The sequence below is a fragment of the Rhinopithecus roxellana genome, chromosome 4, assembly GCF_007565055.1.
Source record: "Rhinopithecus roxellana isolate Shanxi Qingling chromosome 4, ASM756505v1, whole genome shotgun sequence".
In the NCBI taxonomy this organism is placed as follows: Eukaryota; Metazoa; Chordata; class Mammalia; order Primates; family Cercopithecidae; genus Rhinopithecus; species Rhinopithecus roxellana.
In genome coordinates, this window is record NC_044552.1 from 16863271 (window position 1) to 16880803 (window position 17533).

Sequence of the window (17533 nt, forward strand, 5' to 3'; positions counted from 1 at the left end):
CACAAGGTTCTGGAGGCCACTGGGAAAGTATTTCTCAACAGGGATGAGTTAGTGAGAGAAGGAGGGCCAGGCCTCCTGATTTGCCTGCTCCTTGCTAAAAACCTTAAAAAGAGCAATGAATTGTAGGCAGGCATTTCCACCACATTTAAACATACGAAAAGCTCAGTGATTTTTGTAAGATTTTCCCAGGGCTTCAAGTTTGCGAGCCACTCTGCACTCCATCAGGAAGCATGTTTGTACTTGCGTGTGAGTGTCGTCCTGAGACGAACTGCATTCCTCTGAAAGCAGGTTAAACAACTGACGGTGCGCTTTTATTAGGGGAACAGTGTAGAAATTCGAAGCCCCCAAATGTGCCGCATAAGTGATGCATTTATCATGATGGCTACTAAAATTACTGAGCCAAAGCGGAGAGCTAGAAGGAGATGCCTTCCTGGAAGTCCTTCCTCTGCCTAGTTTTACAGTGAGCTGAAGAGCAGTTGTACACAACAGCAAGGAAGGTTGGTTCCTTCAGGTTCTACAAAAGCAATTTCAGAATTTGGGGAAAAAAACATTAAACATTTATTTTAAACTTAGGCTTCTTCAAAGTCTCACAACCAGCCTACCCTCCAAGCCTGAGTGATTGTGGAAGGAGCCAGCATTCCCTCAACAGAGGACCAGAGCTTTCCTGCCACAGGCTCTCAGTGACTGAAGATCCAGGGAGTAGAGGCGCGGGCAAGGAGCACTGGGCTCAGATGCAGGAGAACCGGTTTGAACCCTAGCACTACCGCCTCTTCGCTGAGGAACCTTGGGGATTACTCAGCCCCCTGGAACCTAATTTCCAAGGTAGAGATGACACCTATAGCATAAAGCTTTGTGGGGATTACAGGAAATGATGGAAGTGACGCTCCCTCTCAGCAGAGTGTGCGCTTTGAGATATGCATTTAATCTGAGCTCTTTTCTGCAAAGAGCTCCCAGTGGAGCTCAGAGGACAGTCATATAACCAACGACTACAATGCGTTATACAACCACCTGCAATATTCTAACCATTAACTCTAGACCTCTAAAACAGAAGCATGGAAGCTCGGAGGAAATGACCGAGGTCGGCCCTGGCAAATGGCGGTCTTTGTGGCCCCCAGCTGGCCACCTGAGCTGTGGATATGTTTGTCTGCCATGTGCCCTCACTTTCAGAACCTCTCTTTCTGTAGCCTCATATTGTCCCCAACTATTGGACGTCTCCTCATTTGGGAGTGCTTCTCAGGTGCTCTCAGATGACCTCTTTTTCAGAATTTCCTCTCTATTCCTACTTTCCAAAACCAAAATATCTGGGCGGCTAACTTTAACTAAGAGATGAAAGCAGTTCACACTAAGGTACGAAGGACTGATAGGATTGACCCTACTCCCTCTGAGCTCATCCATAACTTCAACCTGTTCATTGACGACTGGCCAATAGCCCACAGACTTCATGCCCACCCATAGGTGGTTTCGAAAGGCTGAACCTTTAACGGCCCTCCCTCTCATTCTCCCCTCCCTGTCCCCTGCAGAGCCAGGCTCAGGAATTTGGGCCTCCTTTTCTGAAAGGCTGTGATCTTTGATCAGGATATTTCTAACAATAATTGCATCAACCAGAAGCCCCCAATAAGGTTTGATTGACTTAACATTTCAGTTGCATTTTAAGGTTAGTCCTGATTAACATTCCCCTCTGTGACATGGGTGCAGGGTGTGCCCTCACAGGACCTGCCCCCACACCCATTCTTACTCAGTGTCCAGCCCAGGTGCAGGTCTCCCTCCTGGAAGCCTCCCTTGAGCCTGCCCCACATTTTTAAACCCTAATACTTGCTGTGTTTTCTTTTTCTTTCTTTTCTTTTCTTTTCTTTCTTTTTTTTTTTTTGGAGATGGAGTTTCGCTCTTGTTGTCCAGGCTGGAGTGCATTAGCGCAATCTCGGCTCACCGCAACCTCCGCCTCCCAGGTTCAAGTGATTCTCCTTCCTCAGCCTCCCAAGTAGCTGGGATTAGAGGCAAGTGCCACCATACCCAGATAATTTTATATTTTTAGTAGAGATGGAGTTTCTCCATGTTGGTCAGGCTGGTCTCAAACTCCCCACCTTAGGTGATCCACCTGCCTCAGTCTCCCAAAGTGCTGGGATTACAGGCATGAGCCACCGCGCCTGGCCACATGCTGTGTTTTCTAATACGAAAAACTCCTCTCCACTCCCCTCCAGCCTCATCCCTTCTAGTCTTCCCGGCATGGATAGGGCTGGCCAGGGCACACTCACAGCGCCTTTCTGTGTCTGCTGCCACTACTCTTTACCCCTCAGCATCGTCCTTTCTTAGACCTGCCCCAACGCTGAAGAGGAAGGACAGCACTTTTTGCACTGTTGTTTGCTTGGGGTCTGGCACTCAGTAGGTGACCAATAAATAGTCAGGAAACACTTAAGACTGTGGCACTGCTCTGCAGTCCCTCCTGAGGCCTGGCCCACAATACTGGGGACTGGGTGGTGGCACAAACGAAGAAAACGTATTTACACAAGGCCAGGACCTAAGAGCTTGGGGTGGCCTGCCTTGAACATGTGAGAAGTCGAGGGGGTTGGTGACCGAGGGAGGGGGGCCAGTCTGGTCACTCTTCCTTTTGGCTGGCAACGTCCTTCAATCCTTTCACCTATTGACAAGCTTGGGGAGAAAGGACGTCTCACTGCCAGCAGAGATGAGACGTCAGATAGAGAGGCCTGCACCTTGGAGAGTTTCTTGCGAAGATAACCCACAAGACCACAGGCAGGAAGACCGCGGCTGCTCTGTGCTTTCTGCTGCCTGATCCAGGATTCTCTTCCAAGTGCTCTGCCATCCATGTTTAAGTTAATTGGGATACTGGCTAGCCCATTTTCTGAAGATAACACTTTCTTTCAACTTTTGTGTGTGTGCATGTGGGAAAACATACATAACATGAAATTTACCATTTTAAGTGTACAGTTCAGTGGAAGACATTCACATGGTTGTGCACCCATCGCCATCATCCGTCTCCAGAACTTTTTCATCTTTCCAAGCTGAAACTATATCCCCATGAAACTATAACTCATCCCCCTCACCCCAGCTCCTGGTAACCCCCATTCTACTTTCTGTGTCTATGAATTTAACTACTCCAGGCACCTCATGTAAGTGGAATCATACCATATTTGTCCTTTAGTGATGGCTTATTTCACTTAGCATGTCTTCAGGGTTCATCCATGTGTAGCATGTGTGAGAATTTCCTCCGTTTTTTAGGCTAAATAATACTCCATCATGTGCATGCACCACGTTTTGTTTCTTTGTTCATCCATCGATGAACACTTGCGTTTCTCTCAGCCCTTGGCTACGATGAATACGGCTGCTACGAATATGGTGTGCAAATATCTTTTTATGTCCCTGCTTTTGCTTTTGGGGGTCTACAGACTATTTTTTAAAGAATAACATAGTATAAATCATTGCCTGCATACTTCCTAGTCAGCCCTGGACTTGGGCTAATTGAGCAATTGTCCTTCCACAGAGAGGTGGGGACAGGCAGGGCAGCGATTTGTTCTCAAGGAAGTGGAATTTTACACAGTTGACTGCTTCTTGCTGTGGTTGACCTTTTGCAGATCATTTCCTTAGAGTTTTCAATGTTTGTCCATATCTTACCAATTAGCAGTTATAAACTCTTAAGAAGCCAGGAAAATAGTTATTTTTATTCTCTCGGATTAGAGGCAGAAAAACATTCCTCTGGTTCTTTTGAACATCCTTTGATGTACATGCATATCCCCCTTATCTTCCTTCAGGTGGATTGGCAGAGGTGACAGGACTGTTTTACCCCAGCCTTTAAAATCCCAGAATTTCCACTTGTTATAATTTGCATTGCGTTCACATATTAGTTCATGCAGGTCAAACAAAATATACGTGGCAACATCTCTCGTACTCTGCAGCCCAGACATGCCCTTGAAAGTGTGTAGGAGGGAGAGGGTTTCCAAGGCCAAATATGTTTGAAAAATGCATTTTATAGAACCCCCTTTTCAGGATTCATGATGCACATTAACATATTAAAGGCTCTGAGAAGTCCTACAAATGAGACACCAGCTCAACGTTGTTTCACTGAATGCATCGCTAATGAACCAGTTATTCCCTTTTTTTAGATGAACACTTACTGATACCCTTTTAGCCATGCCACCTTCAAAAAAAAAAAAAAAAAGCTTCAATGCTGGCTTAGAAGTGAGTATGTCTTTCAAATGCAGCTGCGCAGGGAGGACAGTCCAGTTGTGAAGGGCTTCCTTATCGGATCGTTAATTTTATTAATATATTTTTACTTTGTCTTTTTTTGTCTTTTGCTGTCTATTTGTCTTTGAGAGAGACAGAAGAAAGAACTGGGGAATGCTGAATGGATAAACTTGATTGTCCCGTGGCAAGCTTTGTCAAGGCTGCTCTGCTGCATCAGTAGTTAATGGAGAGTATTATTTTGGCAGGGCTGGGATGGAGTTCAGGTGCCCTGGCTTGTTATGCAAAGCCAAGCCCGTGAAGCCCCAGACACTGATTGCAGTTAGTACTACAGCAGAAAGGCCTTCTCATGTTCATCCCTGGAGTTTCCCCAAAAGTTCACACCCTCCAAGTCCTATAATTCCAACTCCGCAAGTAACAGAAGGATGTCCCCTCAGGAGCTGGCCATCCCAGGCCTGTCACCAATATTAAAACATTGTACCACTCTGAGCAGCCTGGAGGGTGAGGTGGGGCAGGAAGGTCTGATCAGAGACTCTGTGGTGAGGCCCCGACTTGGGCAGCTTTGCAGCCTCCTTGGCATGAGAGGGCCTCTGTTCCCTTTCTCTGTCTGCTTACTGAGGTTTGAGTTGTGACATGTGTACTCTACTCCTTTCCCTGTCACATACACATCTGGCCAGGCCCTGGTGAGTTCTCAGGGTAGTGATCCTGGCTTTGGCGTAAGGATGCTTTGAGGTTCTATGTGAGGAAACTCAGAGAGCTGCCTCTCAGTCCGCTTGTCCCCAGGATGCCGGAGGCACTGAAGTGGAAGGTCGGGAGGTTTCCTGGCTCGCCCCACCTCGGACCTTCTTCCTCTCCCGACCGGAGGGCAGGGGCCAGGAGCCAGACTGCACAGTCACATTTTGCTGTCATGCTGCCAGTTTGGCATGGTGTTTTTAGAAGATTAATAGTTCAAAGGAAGAAAATAAAAACACACTCTTGGGTTTAATAGTGTTGTCGGCTTTTGAGAACCATCCTACTTTTTTTTTTCTTTTGGTCTGAAAAATAGTATGTTTAAGGAATGATAGCAGGAAGTGTTGGAAACGAAGCTGTGTTGCTGTTCCCAGGATGCTGCTGAGGAGGTCAAAATGAAGGGCACAACATCCTGATAGGTGGTGGGAGGACCCGAACGCACAGTAGAGCCCCGGGTAGACCTGGAGCCGCTTCTCCTTCAGCATCTCCCAGCTGTGAACACAGCTGCTCCCTGGAGGGCGTCTTCCATCCTCGTCTGGCCCACTTTCTAATCTGGTGCTGACTATGCAGACAGGATGTAAAACTAGTAAAATACCCCTTAATTTGGGTCAGTTAGGGGTGAGGCTAAAATGAATAGCTCAGACTCTAAGTAATCAAAACCCTTTCTGAAGTAGTTTTATTACTCTCAGATCCGAAATGTTACTTACCAACAGACATAAGCCCCCAAGGACCTGCTTAACTGACAGACAAAATTAATGAGTAATAATCACCTTGTGCCAGTTGCTGCACCAGGCGCATTCCTGGTGTTATTTTTGACTCTTGTAACAACCCTATGGTGAAGGTTTTGCAACTCCTACGTCATAGATGTTAAAACTGAGCCCCCCACAAGGTGAAAAAGCTTGCCCTGGTGATTGCGGGGTCAAACTAGAAATAAAACTGGGGTTTATCAGGCTCAAACTCCGAGCTCTTAGCCTGCATCCCAGCTGTGCTTGACAGCACATTCGCACACTGGCTCAGACCCCACTTGAGGCTCTGGATTCCATATGACCAGGCTCTCACTTACCATGCGATGCCCTTCCTCAGAGACAATGGTAAGCCAGAGCCTAGCCCAAGTGTAATGAAGACAAAGGGCAATTGGATAAAAACCTGAAGGATTATGCTGTCCTGTAGTAGTCAGACCTACCATAGTTGAGTAACTTTGGGATGCGGAGTAGGCCCAGGGCAGCCTCGGGCTTTGTGTACCTTCTTTGTAGCTGGTTGGTGTTAGCTGTTTTCATGGAAAAGGTGATCATTTAGATCCACGGTTGTACTGGCTTCTAGTTTGAGCTAAATAAAGCAAAAAGAAAAAGAAAGAAAGAAAGAAAAAGGCATCATATCCTCTTCAAGATGGTTAGACCAGTGTTGAAACAGTAAAAAAAAAAAATGGTTTACCATCTTAGGTACTCTGATTTGTATGTTACAAAAAAAGATGAGTCTTTGTCAGGAAGCCTAAGAGTAGATCTCAATTAAAATGTTAATTTTTTTTTCCTAATCCTTCCTGTTGTAAGAGTTTTGGACTAGAATGAAGGTAGTACCACTACACTGACCATTTGATTAGGAGTTATCCTGGCTTGGCAGTAATTGACTTGTGAGATTTGTTGGGAGAGTCATGCGTCCCTGTGCATCAGGTCACATCTGAAAATGACATTTTCCATAGCAGCCTGGTATGGAGCAACTGAGCTCAAGGAAACCTGGGCTCTGCTCAGGTCTGGCTTGGCTATAAGCTTTTTAAATTCTGAACGAGTCACTTCACCTCTTGTTCAGTTTCCTTGTTTTTAAAATAGGGGGTTGATCATAACTTTTTTCAACATTTCAGTACTAAAAATTCTATTCAAAAAAGATACTGTGATATTAGTATCTTAAACAGCCATGATGTGTCAAATATCTGCTATCCACAGACCCTGGACAAATTATTATTTGTTTAGTCAGTGTAACAATGAGGTAACACCAAAACCTGTCCTGTTTTCAGTATGCTACTTTGCTTCTATATGCACATAAAGTGTACTGAGCACTTGTCAAGACAAATGCTATAGCCTATAACAAGTTAATGTAAACTAGAGAATTGTGTTTATTTGTATGAACTAGGGCTGTTTCTTTGAGTTTACTGGGGGAAAGAGCCTGAGTTTCAATCAGATACAGATTAATAATTTACATAAGAGACACTCGGTCTTGGACTAGCGCCACTTCTCAGCCTCAGTTTCTTCATCTGTGAAATGGACACACTGGTCATAATGCCCATGCAATGGGCCTGCTGTGCTTATCAGGGTGCTTAGTCAAAGCAGCTGGCAGAGTCCCGAGCACAGGGTAGATACTTAATGAATCTTAGTTTCCGTTCTTTGCCTAAAACAATGCTTAATTTAATGTCATAGATTTGTTCTATTAAGAGAGAATTATTCGGCCGGGTGTGGTGACTCACGCCTGTAATCCCAGCACTTTAGGAGGCCGAGGTGGGCGGATCATGAGGTCAGGAGATTGAGACCATCCTGGTGAACATAGTGAAACCCTGTCTCTACTAAAAATACAAAAAATTACCCGGGAGTGGTGGGGGGCGCCTGTAGTCCCAGCTACTCAGGAGGCTGAGGCAGGAGAGCGGCGTGAACCCGGGAGGCAGAGCTTGCAGTGAGCCGAGATCGCGCCACTGCACTCCAGCCTGGGCGACAGAGCGAGACTCCATCTATAAAAAAAAAAAAAAAAAAAAAAAAGAATTATTCATTGTTTTAAATAAATTTCTCATAGACCCAAATTTTCTATTGGCTTTTATAATAAAACTAGAAAGATCTTTCCCTGGAGGAAAATTACCAATAGAGAAAAGTTTGGTGGAAACATTTAAAACCTATATTGCCTATATAAATTTGGTATAATCATTATGTATTAATTATTTAAATTAAGTTATACTTGAAAAAACAATCACAGAAAGAGGATTAAGATAAATAGCAGGGCACAGTGAACACAGGTGGACACAGGAGCATTCTGACTTCTGGGAGGTTCGTTCCTACCTGACGTTAACACCGTGCCCCTCCCTCATTCTGAGCATTAGCTTAGGCGTGAAGGAATAAGACATGGTCCCTTTCTTCGAGGAACTTGCAGCCTAGTGCAGGAGTCAGCAAAGTTTTTCTAAAAAGGGCCATATAGTAAATATTTTTGGCTTTGCAGGTCATGTGGGCTCTGTCTCAGTTGTTCAACTCTACTGCTGTAGTGCAGAATCAGTTGCAAATGAATATATGAATGAAGGAGCACCGCTGTGTGTCAATAAAATTTTATTTACAAACACAGACAGCAGGTCTGTGTTTGGCCTGTGGGCTACAGATTGCTGCCCCCTGAGCTAGTGGAAGAAAGACTTGTAAACAGGCAATTATGGTGTATTGTAAGAACAGTCTACATGTTTATCATGAGTACAGGATGCTTCAGAGGCACAGAGAAGAGGTTCCTGATCTGGTCTTGGGAGAGGATACCCCTCAATGGAGTTTATTAAACTTTATAGAAATATAGAAGCATTTTCATTTGTACATTTGTAATTTTGTACCCTTTTCACTTTTCACTTGGTTGTGTGCTTGCAAAAGTAATATGTGTTGCTTGAAAGAAAAAAACGCATGCAGTACAGAAAATCAGCCATACTTTGACCGACAGGTGATATACAATGTTAAATCATTTTGGTTTTGGTGAAGTTTGTCCTTTAAAGCAGGCATCAAGCCAGAAAAGTTGGAGTGGGAGAATGAGGGTGTTGTGGGAGTGGGGCACAGAAGAGCAACGTGGGCCAAGGGCATGGAGGCTCTGGGGAGCTGTGAGCACTTTGGCAAGGCTGGGTCATGGCAGGGGTTGGGGCAGGGGGTAGTGATGAGAGAGGTAGGTGGGGGGCAGCCACCCCTGGCTCTCTTCCAGAATTGATGGCAGCCAGTTTGCAAATGGGAAGGATAGAAGGTGACAGGTGACTCTAGCCATAAAGGGAATGTAACAGGGTCCTGTTACAACAAGGCCATAGCCTGCCGCTGTGGGAAGCCACTGAGGCATTTGTTTTCAGCAGGTGGAAGATGACTTTCCTTCACCCTCCAAGTTCTCTCCAGGATGGATCACCTGGGTCCTTACAGTCTTCTCATTTCAAGGATCCCCTGAGGCTCCCAGCAGAAGCTCCCCACCCCTGGCTGTCTTCCGGAATTGATGGGGACATCTTAAATGTTGATGCTAGCTACAGTCCAGCTCTGATGACACACTGTGTTATACTAGAAAATACCCTCCAGTAACACTTGAAACAACTTTTGAATTTCTCAAGTTAATGGTCTTCAAGTTATCTCGTATAAATGAGTGTGCTGGAAGCCTGTGTGCTGACTTCTTGCAGGACATTAATAGCTGCTCCTTTTGATGCTTAGGGATCTGTGGGGTTCCTTCCTTCCCCCCACTCCCTGCCTGCATTCCTCCCCACTTCCTCCTTCCTTGTTAACTTACAGGGCTTAGTCTTCATTTCCGTTCTTATAGGTAGTTGATGAGGGCCGTTAGTAAAATACACACTGCAGAATTTGGAAAGACTGTTCAAGGTTTTGGTAGCTAAAAGGGCATTGCTTATTAATTATCTCCACTGCTTTGTGGGTATCTATTCAGCTTCCCCAAATGCCACTGGGCCCTGTACAAAAAGAATAAGAACGTTCAATAATGCAAACCTCTGCTCAGAACAATACACCTTCTTATTTCCTTCAAGAAAAAGTAAAACAAAGAAAGAAAAGTGACTCATGGTATTTTTTCCTCAGAGATAATCCTACACCTCACTGAGGATGTGTTCAGGTGGTAATTTTTTCTGTTTTTCAAATTCTACATCTCTAGCCCTTTAAAAATGGTCAAATTCAGTGAGAACCAGGAAAGCCCCAGTGTCAGTAAATGAAGCAGTTTGTTTCTCTCCCACGGGAAGGCTGCACTGTGCAGAAGAGGAGCAGGCAATAGAGTTGTCATTTGAAGAAAAAAATAAAAAAAAGAAATTATTGCTTAAGGGTTCGAATGAATCTAAAATTACTACATTACTCATTAAAATGGGACTACGTGAAGTGTAAGAAACTTTACAGTGTGGCTCCAGGGGGGGTTTCCTTAGAGAGGCTCAGAATGCAGGTCTGCGAGAGTTGGGGGTGTATCTTCCATCTAGCAGGAATGGTTTGCAATCGATTTTTGCCCCGGCTATTCCCCTCAACGTGCCATGGTTATTATTTTAGCATTAAGGTAGAAAAAAGGAAAGATGAGGAGCAATTTGAGCAGCAATTAATGATAATAATAAAAAACAGAGAAACAAAATTGAAAAGAGAAAAAATTCCCCGGAGTACCCAAGGATGTTCATTATGTCATTCAAGGAAGCTTGCAACGATGCCAACTCTGATTGGCAGTTGTGTTGGCTACTGTTGACAGCAAACCTCCTAAAATTGGAGGATGAGCTTAGAGGCAAAAAGCAGAGAGTAATTTGAGGTTTTCAAGTCATGCAGTATATCTTGAGTTTTGATGGAATCTTTTAGGGAAAAAAAATCTGTCAACTGTTAGATTAAAAATACTGAAAAACACATTTAGGTAGCAGAGGCTGCGTAAATGTTGAGAAACTAATTGTAGCGAATGTGCTTCATCAGCCTGGCTTGTGGAGGGTGTTTCTTTTGTCCGTCTGTGACTCATCTTCCAGGGTGGACTCCGTGTGTGTGTTCTTACCATTTCTATTGTCTACAGTTAAGAAGTGCAAAGCACAGCACATCCATGGTATATAAAACACTGGTTCATGAGAGGCTGCTGAAACTCTATTTTAGAGGGGGAAATGCTGACTCTACATTTCTCTAAATTCCTGCGACCCAGTCAGGAACTTTGTTTTACTTAAAGCTTTTGAAGTTTTAAGCAGTTACTGTCCTCTTTGTAGGGCTGAACAGAAATATTTTCTTTTATCTCAACTGACACTGCCCAGCTTTAGAACAGACAGTATGCACAGCGATTGGTAAAACCCTCGTGGTTTGCTGATAGAACAATTTCAAATGGGGATCTCCACTACAAAAGATGAAACTTGGGGGAAAATTGTCATTCACTTCCCTAAAAAACACTTTTCGCTTTAGTCAGTGAGCATTAACATGCATAACCTTCAGGCTGTGAAGACATGGTTTGTTCCCAGCCACTTTCAAAATAAGCTTCTTCTAGGCCTGATTTATAGGATTGTCTTAAAATACGTGTTTCCAAGAAGGCGAAAGGGTTTTTCCTTTATTGGTTTGTTGTTTAATGATTTTGTCTTTGCCTCCCCACTGTCACTGCCACTGTGGGAGTTTACATTATTTTTCCCTACATTTTTTTTCTGTCATTTGAGGGCTTGTAGATTCATCGTAGAAAATTTGGAAAAGTCAAGACAAGTATAAAGTTGAAAATAAAACTCAGTCTTATTTCTACTCTTTAGAGATAGTCACTTTAAAATATTTTGGAATCTCTTCTTTTAACTTGCCCTGCCTGTATAAACATCTCTTCTAATCACCGTTTTTCCATTCTGAAGCTTTGTCATACAATTATATCATGAGCATTTTCCTCGATCATTCATTTTCAAAGGTGAAATTTTTAATGATGCTGTGGTATCATCGACATTTAGTCAGGTTCTCAACTTTTGCTCTTATAAGTTACAAACAGAGAAAATCATTGCACAGGGACCTTTGCGTGTGTCTCTGATAATTTACTTGAGATAAAGTTCCAGGAAAGGGAATTGCTGGGATAAAGAGTGGACCCCATTTAAAGTAATGTGCTGCATATTGCCAAATTGTCTTCCAGTAAAACAGTGCCTGGTTTATGCTCCTTGTATAGGTTTATACCTCTTTGTTTCTCCTGCATCTTTAGAAATTTTTTTAAAATTTTCTTTTTGAAAAACAATATTGCCTTTCCTTTTCTTTTCTTTTCTTTTTTTTTTTTTTTTTTTTTTTTTTTTTTGAGACAGTGTCTCATTCTGTCGCCCAGGCTGGAGTGCAGTGGTGCAGTCCTGACTCACTGCAGCTTCTGTCTTCCAGGTTCAAGCAATTCTCATGCCTTAGGCTCCTGAGTAGCTGGGATTACAGGCACGCACCACCACACCCAGCTAATTTTTGTGTTTTTAGTACAGGATTTCACCATATTGGCCAGGCTGGTCTAGAACTCCTGACCTCAAGTGATCCTCCCGCCTTGGCCTCCAAAAGTGCTGAGATTATAGGCGTGGGCCACCGCACCCGGCTGTCTTCATTTTCGTTCGTGAAATCAAACATTTCTCAAGTGTTTATTTGTGTTTCATATTTGGTTAATCATCTGAGCACTAACTCAATTTCTGGTTGCAGTATTGGTGTATATTGATATGTAAGTGGATATGTATTACAAATTTAGGTCTTTATAATTTTGCTTATTGTATTTTTGATGTGTAGATTTTAAAAATAGTAATTAATAGTAAAGTAGTAATCGTTAAACTATTACAAAATCTACCAGTTGTTTCCTTATGTAGTTTTTCCTCCTTAGTTTTTCTCTTTAGAGATTTTATCTTCACTTCAAAATTAAAGAAGCAATCTATTTGCTTCCAATTTTTTTATGTTGTTTTACATTTTATCATAGAATTCATTACCGTGGAAAACAAGATTGCTTTCTTTATCTGCCATTTATTTTCCATCTTCTTTAGAAATTTTCTGATTTTCCTTGATGACTATTTCTCCACTCTGACAAGTCAAGCAATTATTCCTTTCAAAATAATATTAATGGTATTTTCTTTAGCTTATCCTTAAACTATACAGGTCCAAAAACAGTCTACCAGATTTTCTGACTCCGCAGTTTTGTTTTGTTTCTTATTTTGCCAGAACACAGAGCAACTAACGTGTGTAAAACATAGACACACTCTGGAGTCATTTGTCTCACCGCTTAGTCATGGCTCAGAAGCATCCCATGGCATCATGATGAATGTCCCTGGTCTTGGAAGAATGACAAAGCAAGCAAGCCTAAGATTGTGAAATGGGGCCATGACTTTAGTGCTTTTATGATCTTGTTAAACCTGCTGATGAGGTGTTAACAAGCTTAATTAAAGGATGCTTTTCATTGTTCTCTAGGGGATGGATTTGAGGGAGATTGGAGTTAATGCAGGGAGACTCTTATATTAGTTCAGGAGAGGGAGGAGGGCTGGTGACTTTTCCTTACCTTGTCTGCTTACCCCCTGCAAATTCCATCCCAAGGAAATTTGACCAGAGAACAAGGTTCAATTTGCAAATAACAGAAGCCACTCTGGTATTTCAGGAGATAGGGACTGAATACAGGGAATAGTGCTTACTGAGTTGCTAGAGCAACTGTAAACGGGCCTCTGGAAGGATTCCTGGAAGAACTCTGGAGAGCTAGCCTGTCCAGGGAACTGTGCCTCCATTAGGAGGCTGAACAATTAGAAAGTCACTGTTCCAACCACTGGTTCCAAGATCACAACTCCTTAGCCGCCTCCAGAACTGCTGGCTCCCAGACCACCCAACTCTTGCCAGATCTGACCAGCAAAATGGATGTCTCCCTTCCTCCCCTCTTAACTCTCTTCCTAACTCAAGTCATCCGGAAATTAGAATAAGGTTGCACACCGAAAGTTATTTTGGGGTGTGCACATGATTGGCAGAACCAAAATCACATTTGAAACCGTAGGTGTACCAGAATCTGGAAGTATTCTTTTTGGCCTTCCAGCTCACACTATAGGAGCACACACCAGAAGGAGACTGGAATCACATGAGTGAGCGCCTACCCCATCCCTATAAATCGGGGTGTCTGTGGGGGCAATGGAGCATGGATGGTATGTTCAGGACATATTTGAAAGGTAAAACCTGCTGGAATTGGTGATTGATTTGATGGGGAGGGAGGTGACAAGGGTAATGTCAGAGACAAAACCTATTATATTAAGTTCTGGTTTTGTACTTTTTAAAACATTACTTCTATTATATATTTTTTTAATCTGAAAAATTATAAATTGCTTTTTTTTTTTTTTTTTTTTTTTTTGAGGTGGAGTCTCGCTCTGTCGCCCAGGCTGGAGTGCAGTGGCCGGATCTCGGCTCACTGCAAACTCCACCTCCCGGGTTCATGCCATTCTCCTGCCTCAGCCTCCCGAGTAGCTGGGACTACAGGCGCCCACCACCTCGTCCGGCTAGTTTTTTGTAATTTTTAGTAGAGACGGGGTTTCACTGTGTTAGCCAGGATGGGCCTCCCAAAGTGCTGGGATTACAAGCTTGAGCCACCGCGCCCGGCCTATAAATTGCTTTAAACATTGCTTACCCAACTGGTCAGTGAAATGACCAGTTGCCATATCTTATCTAGAGCAATGTGAACAAATTTCAAGAGCCAGGTGACCTCAAAGCTTCCTCATACTTCTGAAATTCTTTAGGAGATTATACTGTGTCTGAACACATTTTCTTTTCCCGGTACATTTTTGTCAATACCAGAAGTAGAAGTCAAACAAGGGTGTTGGCGCCATGGGTTCCGCCAGCCCCACCCTACCCTGCTAAACGGCGGTGGCTCCAGGATGGCAAGGGTGGCGTTGCAGGCGGATCCCCAGGCATGAGTAACCCTTATTATGGTAAACTTACTGGGCCTGGGAATCCAGTTGGTTTACTTGTTGCTTCAGATATGCTGTCTATTCTTGTGCCTAGTTCAGGAGGGTTTAAGGCAGCAGGTGACTGCCTCGCCCTGGGTTTCCTGCTCCCCTCCCCAGGGGCAAGCACACAGGCTGGGAACTGTGGAGCCAGCCATACTTTTAACCACGCTTCCTCTCCCTACCAGCCGTGTAAGTGGCCCAGTCTCCCTCCACTGTCTTCGTTTTCCACTGTGGCACTGTTAATGGATAGGGCTGACCACTGAACATCTTATTAGCTAGCACCTTAATGGGGTCGTGGCTGCAGAGGCCAGGTCTGGTCATTGCTCAGGTGGCTGAACTCACAACAGTATTGGCAACTTCCTCCAGTCCCCTGAATGCTTTATTAAAATTTCTTCTGCTTCCTGGCCATCTCACAGAAGCATAATATACTCATTTGCATCCTTTAACCTCAAGTAAACTCATCAATGGGAAGTCTTGGTGGAGACTTGAAAGCATTTCAAATGACTCCCTGCCATTGAGACGGCAGCTGGTACCCTTCTTCCTGGCAGCAACCTGGGGTCGGGACGTGTTCCTCTCCTACTGAGACTGTGCTCAGCCGAGGCTCCCAAAGACATGATGCAACTGGGAGATGAGTGGTTACAGGTGCTCTGAGCACCTCCCCTGCCAGAGTGTGTAAACCAAGCTGGAAAAACAGAATGTGCGGCCACCGTGATTTATGAAGCCGTCACTCACATTTTAAGGCAGAACCTGCATTCCTGAAGTTAGAAATAGGTTGCGTGGTGAAAGGTTTTTATTATCAAAAGTACATTTTTTCCTAGAAACAGCATACATATGTGGATGTTCTTTTTCCAGGCTTGCCTGCAAAAGCCCACTTAACTCATCACCTAGCTGTACAACCCTGCATTTGCAGGGCCGAGCAGCAGCAGTCAGTCTTTTGCGTGGTTCCCACAGTGTTTTCGCTTCTCCCTGCTCTTGGGAGTTGTTTGAACCCCAGCCCAAGACAGTGAAGCGCATTCATTGTCTTCAAAATGGCAGGGCAGCGTCGGCCAGTAGTTCTGAGTCGCGGGGCAGGCTTGCTGAACCACACTGCTGTGCTGACCTGCAGGAGTTTTCATCCAGTGGGCCTGGGAGGGGGCCCAAGAACTTGCCTTTCCTAACTAGTCCCCAGGTGGTGCTAATGCTGCTGGTCCCTGGAGTGCAGTTTGAGGCCCACTGGAGCAATCATGGAAGGAAGTTAACCCTGTAAGAAGCTCGTGTGTCTGAATTCTTAATAAGAATCTGTGCAACCAGCAGCGCCCTGCTCCCCAAATTCATGAATAAACCCTGACAACAGCAAATTCCCAGCCGTCTTTTATTGACGAGGCCCTCGTGCAGTCTGTGCTTACATTCCCGTCTTCCCTTTCTTCCTGGGCCTGGCATTGCAAATCACTCTGGAAGCAGATGGGGTAGAAAAAGAAGTCACCCTCCTCAAGTCTCTGGAAAGCCATACCTGTGTCAGGGGCATTGGCGAGCCAGTGTGCGTCCCAAGGAGTCCAGGGCAGAAGTGGGGACATTGTGACAGACAGTGCTTTTCTACTTATCCCCGCCAGGCACCTTTCCTTGCATCCACTGACACAGAGCGTGGCTTTTCCTGAATTTTAGGGAAGCTGAGAACCACAGCTGTGGCCTCAGGGGCCTCGATAAGGCTCTGAAAGTTTGGAAACATGGGGCAGGGCCTGAGCTTATAGTGCTCTCTAAGGATCCTCTGTGCTGCAGTCTGGGGTGCATAGAGACAAGGGGCCAGGGGCGACATCTAAGAAGACAGAACTAGGATCAGGGGTCAGCCCACCACCTTCCATGCGCCCACTCCCCTCCAATCCTGCCTCTGCTCCTAGAACACCTCCCGCTCTGGCATTCCCAAATGCACTAGCATGCATTTCTTCAGCTGCTTCCCCGCACCACCCCACCCCCGTCTCCACTGACCTGGAGTTGCGAGTCCAGAACCGGAAACTTTGTCCACTTCTTTGCAGCAGAAGCAGGGCATCTAGACCCCCAGCTCTGCGTCTCCATGACCTGGCCAGCGGAGACCCTGCTTATTTGCCCCTCTGGCCCAGATGCAAGCTGCATGTGGATTTGAGTCCACACTTGGACACGCATCACTTAGAGGGAACAAACAGGGGTTTCTCTCCTGATTCTGCAAGTGGAGAAAAGAAAAATGAGAATATTTTTTGTATTTTTCTTGTCAAACAGTACAATAGTCTGAATGTTGTATTTACTATTTGACCAACTTTCTCGCCAAGTAGAGCAGATGGCTTTAGAGGGGAAATAGGAAAACGCAAGGGACATTTCCAAGGGTAAAATAGAATGTTTATATTTCATATTTACATTTAATTACATGTAATTAAAGTTCATATTTCAACAATCACTACTAATGCTCGCCTTATTTTTAAGACTCCTCATAAAGTTTGGGGAATGTTTTGGGATGAAAAGTTACTTTTAACCTCCTCATGTCATCACCGTGCCCATGCAGAAAGTTGTCAGGGTCTCCCAGCCCCTGGGCACTGGGAGCAGCTCTTCATGGTGAGGGACCACTGGGTCTTCAGGGATGCCTGGTCTCCGTCACTGCCCACCTCTGCCTCAGTTTACATTTCCCGTGTTGGTTGGGACAGAAGAACACGTATCCCCAGACTTCCTGCATCATTCTGTGCAGACTTATAATCTGTCCCAGACTAAAATGTTCCATTTCCTTTTGTGGGCAAATTATATGTCTCATTGGATTTTCAAAAATGTGGAAGAGACTCTGAATGGCGTATGTGGCACAGTACTGGCAACGGTGCCATGGTCCCTAAGGGTTATTATATTGCCCTTGTAATTGAGTACGACGAGCTCTGTGTATGTTTCTCTCTGATTTATTTTCTATTTGCCCCTCTCTAGTGGGATCTTGTGTGTGATAATGCCTGGAAGGTCCATATCGCTAAGTTCTCCTTACTGGTTGGATTAATCTTTGGCTACCTAATAACTGGATGCATTGCTGACTGGTGA

The 17533-nt window shown here is 44.5% G+C and overlaps 1 protein-coding gene across 2 annotated transcripts in view; it reads left to right on the top strand.

The window, feature by feature from the left end:
- The window catches only part of SLC22A23 (solute carrier family 22 member 23), a 187695-nt gene that overhangs the window by 22899 nt on the left and 147263 nt on the right, over window positions 1-17533 (top strand). For both annotated transcript variants that reach the window (XM_030929162.1, XM_010361796.2), the window contains exon 2: window positions 17426-17529. In XM_030929162.1, the coding sequence (XP_030785022.1) occupies window positions 17426-17529 (104 nt within the window). The remainder of the gene's footprint in view (window positions 1-17425; window positions 17530-17533) is intronic.